At 39.3% G+C, this 5,721-nt stretch overlaps 1 protein-coding gene across 2 annotated transcripts in view; it reads right to left on the bottom strand.

Moving 5' to 3' along the window:
• The window catches only part of LOC105122697 (uncharacterized), a 10,295-nt gene continuing 4,574 nt past the window's right edge, over window positions 1-5,721 (bottom strand). For both annotated transcript variants that reach the window (XM_011021957.1, XM_011021958.1), the window contains 12 exons: window positions 5,058-5,173; window positions 4,885-4,959; window positions 4,264-4,416; window positions 4,076-4,145; window positions 3,799-3,977; window positions 3,354-3,518; window positions 3,191-3,262; window positions 2,947-3,088; window positions 2,437-2,853; window positions 1,246-1,655; window positions 978-1,055; window positions 1-375 (listed from right to left, as the gene is read on the bottom strand). In XM_011021957.1, coding sequence (XP_011020259.1) covers window positions 367-375; window positions 978-1,055; window positions 1,246-1,655; window positions 2,437-2,853; window positions 2,947-3,088; window positions 3,191-3,262; window positions 3,354-3,518; window positions 3,799-3,977; window positions 4,076-4,145; window positions 4,264-4,416; window positions 4,885-4,959; window positions 5,058-5,173 — 1,886 coding nt within the window. In that variant the 3' untranslated portion in view covers window positions 1-366. The remainder of the gene's footprint in view (window positions 376-977; window positions 1,056-1,245; window positions 1,656-2,436; window positions 2,854-2,946; window positions 3,089-3,190; window positions 3,263-3,353; window positions 3,519-3,798; window positions 3,978-4,075; window positions 4,146-4,263; window positions 4,417-4,884; window positions 4,960-5,057; window positions 5,174-5,721) is intronic.

The raw sequence follows: 5,721 nt of genomic DNA, 5'->3' as shown, positions 1-5,721 counted from the left end.
TACTTTCTCAATAGTAATGTCTTAACAGAAAACCTTCCCAGCAACCACTTACCAGAGCAATTGAGTAGAACAAAACAGATGGTGATGAGATATTGAAAAACAGTTGAAGCTAATTTGCCTATAGAAGATAAAGACTCCAAAGTATACAATGCTGTAATGGTATAATACGGAAACTAAGTGTTCCATCTCAACTAGTTTGACAGTTAACTCGAGAAAATGTCCAGCCATCATTGTCATGATACACAGAATAGAAAAAATAAGAGCAACCGCCATTCACCTTTAGAAGAAACGCATTATTCTTAGCTGTCTGCGATCATAATCACAACTTCAGCACTTGAATCCTTTGTCCAAAGATAATAAGATAAATCACTCAGTCTGCATCAGTAAATAAGTAAGATCAATAATATATTTATTATAATAACAGTAACGTTTCCAATATGAAAAAAAATAGATTTGATTCCATTCTTTTTGTTTCAGCATTAACTATGAAGAACTTTAAAGAACTATTAAGAACGAAGCAAATTTTCAGCACAACATTAGCTATCAATAGAAAACACAGAGAGATGCCATATGCTTAAGTGGCAAGTGACAGAACTTTGGCAAAAACTTTTCTGCAATGCTTAGTGTTGTGTGCTTATTTATTATACATAGATCTTGTGCACCAAGTTCCGTTCATCCACTGGGGTTGATTGGAGCTTTAAAAAAATATATATAACAAACCAGGGCTTACCTGCAAGAATTTACTGTCTCCCATTTTTATCACATACAGGATGATCATACACAAAAATTATCTTTATAGGCAAGTAACAAAGGGAAACAAAAGAATAACCAGAGACTAATCTATAGTCAATGGGTAAAATTGATAAGTTATTAGGGCATCTCAGAAATTCATATTTGCAGTTAATATTAATACAGCTGAAAGATGAAATGGTTTCACAGAAAAGAAATGAAATGAAATTCCCTAAACATGCTAATACCTTTTGGCGTTTTGAATTTGGTGGGCTTGGTTCAGTATCACTATAGCGACGAGATGTTCCAACACCAGAGTTATCAGCCTGCAAACATGCCACCGGTTAGCCTTGTGGTTGTGCATATTTCTATGCACATGACAATTTAGCTCAACATATTTACAACATCATGCCGAAGCCTTCATGAGCCATTCGATTAGCTAGAGCAAGAAATCCAGAATAAAAGTGGCATGAAACACAAAAATCCATTAAAAGAGCAACTGAAAAAGCTACTTACATTGGTTGAAGAATCTTGAGGCCTTTGATGCCCAGAGCTGCGTGCTTCTACTGGAGGTATGGCATTGGGTTCTGCGCCACCACTTTGAGATATGAGGGGCATGATCTCACGAAGCAGATTAGACAAAAATATCCCCTCATCAGTAGCTCTTGGTTCCGCTTCCGCTTCCGCATCTGCAATAGCAGTAGATGGCTCTGCAGTCTCAAGGACAGAACTAGTAGTTGTTAATCGTGAGCTGGCATCCTCCATGTGGACATCACCAGGTAAGATGGTCCTCAGGAGCTGCATGATACTGCTGGGGATAGGTTGCTCAGAATCCTGGTTGTTTGGGGACCCACTAGCTGACAGAATGTTGATACTTATACTGCGAGAAATAGAAGGCTCTTGTCTTGAATTTGGTGGCAGTGATCCTGGAAGAAAGAAAGGTTGGTCAACCAACAAAGAACAGTTGAATAAGCTCATTTCTTGTCATGGAGCCATATTATCAACTATTAAGGCAAGATAGAGCAAGCAACCATCAAAACTTAGATTTATGCACAATGTTAACTTCAATAGAATAGAATTTCTATATGCTACTGTGAGCTGGAGAAGTCATTTCCATGCAAGCCTGTTACAACATATTCCCAAAGGTCTCAATCAAATCTTTACAGGCTAAAAGCATGGAAGAAAATCCAGGAAGCTTTTGAAAAATGAAAATACAAATTACACATTACTTTCCTCGTTTTTTTAGGGTGAGGATCAGGATGGGGCAGGTAAGTACCGTCAAATTGGAATCTCCATAAGTGTGGATCAGAATCATCAAAGAAGGGCGTGTGTGCGCTGTAATAGTAATAGTAAGCATGGCATGCATTCTAGGAAAGAACAATATATGTGGAATGTTCAAAAGGAACAAAATATGTGGAAGTCGCCATCCCTCCCTCATGCAGGATAGGGACAATTAGAATGTTGAGGCAAAAAAAATAACACAATATGCATAAGCCATAAGGCATTGACAAAGATATCAACCACCATTAGCTGCACCACAAGTAAAACCACCGACTGATACACATGTAAACATAAGTCGAACCATAACATCTCCCTTCAAGCCTCCTGAGCTTGCACTGGACGAGATGTGCACAACTAGAAACTTGCAACTTTTCATGAACCAAGTAATCCTCGCAAGTTCAATGAACTGCAGTATTGTCACATTACCATCTCTTGTGCGTTGTTCAGTGTTTTGCCGGTGTACAGCAGGTTCGAGGGTTGGTGGCTGGTCAGTCTGGACCCCAGCAGCATGATGCTCACCAGATGCTTGAGATCCTTGTCCACCATGCCCATGCCCAGAAGCTACATGTTGAAATCTTCCAAGAACAGGATAGTACAGACCTATAGAATTACCAGACGAATCAGAAGGAAGGCGGCCAAATGTGCCAGGAACAGCTGCAACCACAGATCTAAGAGGCACCACTCGTACAGCTTCCCCAGCAAAAGATGAACCCTCTGAGACCCTTGAAGCTGTTTGATTACTAGGATTTTCACCACCAGAAATGGTTGGTGGGTTTCTCAGCCCAGCAGTCTGCTGTGTCCGACCACGGTCCTCACGATTGTTGGGAGTAGCAGTTGATGAACCTTTGGTTAGAAGAAAATAAGTTGATAAGTAGGTTCACACATCAAAGAAACCATACATATTAATAATTCAAGGCATCAAATTTTTAGGATAACCTCTTCGTATTTGTATATCAATTCGCCTTGGAAGAATCCCAGTGCCAGTACCAGTACCAGTACTATTAGCCAAACCAGATCCAGGTTGCCTGGATCCCACAGGGATAGCACCAAAGCTAGTCCCTGGTTGAAAAGGAAGGGGCTGCATGCATAGGAGTGATCAGCAGAAAACATGATTTAAAGCAAAATGAAAAGGGGGGAAACAACAGATAAAAAGAATTCATAAGGATGTCAAGATTATGACCTGAACCATTAGAGGATTAGGACCAGATTGATTGATAAAAATTGCAGGGCCAGCATTAACAATGGCTTCAGACTGTAGATATTCAAACCAAAGCAACACATACAGCTCAGAAGATGCCACGCATGAAAGGATACTGTAAATCAGAAATTAGATACAATCTTACCGGTGCTTGACCTAGTCGTAATGTCATGATTGTACGTCCAAGTTCAAGTAGAAGAGCACCTAAATTATGAAGTTGGACTCCGGTTCTCAACGCACTACACTGAGTGGTGTGTCGCACTGCAGGATCAGTAATATCTGCTTGATTCTCTAGTTGCATTGCAAGTTGCTGCCAACATACAAAAGAAACAGGGAAGGGGATCCAATGTATTTAAGTTCTAGTTCTGGCAATGAATAAAAGAAAGATAAATGTTGCAATATTTCAAGGTCAAAAGAATCAAATTCTATAAATTAAACAAAACAAAGAAACATAATAAGAAGATGACCAATTCCTATGGCCACAAGCAACTAAACTTCACTGGTGAAAAACAGAGTATACAATTGGCTAGCCAAAAAATAATGGAAGACTGAAGCACATTTTGTAGATAAAATGATGTTAAATAACACACAAGTAAGCATTCTGCAACTTGTTCGGTGAGTAATTGTCTACTAGACCGAATCACTTCTGCCAAGGATGCAGGTGTCGGAAGCCTTTCTTGTCCAGTTCCTGATTGTGACATTGAATTAGAATCTATTTGCTCAGTCCTGCGTGCAGCATCTGCTTGTGCGTTGTTTTCCCCGCCTCTGCCTGTCAATGAAAAGGATTGCAATCCAATGACCAAGTCAGCCTCGTTGAAAAAACAACATTTATTAACCAACAGAATTCCGCAAAAAGGAGACACTGACCAATGGCATCAAATTCTTGCCTCATATGGCTCAGATATTGGGACAATGTTGTCAGAGAGTCAGGAATTACCTACAAGGACCCAGAAAATTAGAACCTAATATTTAAAACTTCAATAAGATATGCAGGCCAAAGAATTCAGGTTACAGAATGAAGATAGAGGGTGGGTAGGAAGGGGACTCCAACTTACAGGAGGATTCATAGACCCCAAGGAAACTGCTGGTGGAAGCCCAAAAATATTTTGTGCTCTGTCAGACAGGCCCCTGGTGCCAGTTTGTTCAGATTGCAGCTGGCTTGTGTCCGTGCTACCACCAGCAGCTGATGTTCTTGGCAAACCACGCTCCTTAAACATCCATCCCAACCAAAGAGAGTAAGAACAAAAACATAAATGTGCATTTACAGATCTACAAAAGCATTAAGGTGCATCTTTTTAATTTGGCAAAACATGAATTAGCTTGATATCTCAAAATAGGTCTAACATCTATAGCCAAACAAAAGATTATGATTGACAACTTCCAAATACAAAAATGCTGGACATTTTACTCTGAAAACATTTTGTTTGTCTGTCTCTGTGAGTGAGAAAAGTGGGAGGGACTTGGGAGGGAAGAAAATCCCCCTCCCTAAAAACAACAGTAGATTTTCTAAAGTAAAACTAAACTGTACATTTTACTCTGAAAACATTTTGTTTCTCTGTCTCTGTGAGTGAGAAAAGTGGGAGGGAAGAAAACCCCCCTCCCTAAAAACAACAATAGATTTTCAAAAGTAAAACTAAACTGTATTTAGTTCAAGAGTTTAGATTTTAAATATTTACCCTGACAACATCTACCCCTTCACTGCCACCTTCGGTATTTGAAAACCCAAAAGATCCGAGGACAGCAGAGACAATCTGCTCCAAAGAATCGATTAAGAGACAGTTATGGAACGATTACATCATCTGTATGAAAATCCAAGATTGCTACATTCAGCATCTAGTTGTAGCCTCACCCTACTGATTTCTGGAGGAACTCCATCCCCTTGATCAGGCACACTAAAAGTTTCTATTACAACACTGGGAGCCACCTGACCAGTGTGACGGCTTGAACCTGATGTAGGATCATTGCCTGCAACATTGACATGTAGGTGTTAATCCTTGGTTCATTTTACAAGCACGTGAAAGATATAGTTTAAAAAAACAAGAAAAAAAGGTATAGAATTCCATTTCAGAAAGTCAGGATGTCTTCCACTAAGTTTTGGGTGTGACAAAAACATAAGCAGTATTGCTACAACAATGTCTAAGTTCCTATAGATGACAGTGAAAATTATTATATTTATGCTGTAGCATCATTTCTCAATAAAAATATAAGCATTCAATGAGAACCAGCAAAACACTACCACTTGCTTTTTTGATTAATCATATGACAATATTAAGCAATCAACAAAATTAAATGCCAAGGTCAATATGTTATATCCAGAATCCCATTGGTTCAACAGAAAGAATGGATTTCCTGGTATCTAGTTGCTTTCCACCAAGGTGTAGTTGCTTCTCACAAAGGCAAGTAAAAGATGTTTTGATTTCCAAGATTACAAAATTTTTGGTCCAGCACCAAGGATTTTTCTTTCTTTTCTTTTAGTTGGGGGGGGGGGGGGGGTTGGGGGATTTTAACAAGTT

The sequence above is a fragment of the Populus euphratica genome, unplaced genomic scaffold (assembly GCF_000495115.2).
Source record: "Populus euphratica unplaced genomic scaffold, PopEup_1.0 scaffold20.1, whole genome shotgun sequence".
NCBI lineage: Eukaryota > Viridiplantae > Streptophyta > Magnoliopsida > Malpighiales > Salicaceae > Populus > Populus euphratica.
The sequence above is the reverse complement of the archived record's forward strand: the minus strand, read 5'-3'. Positions and strand labels throughout refer to the sequence as shown.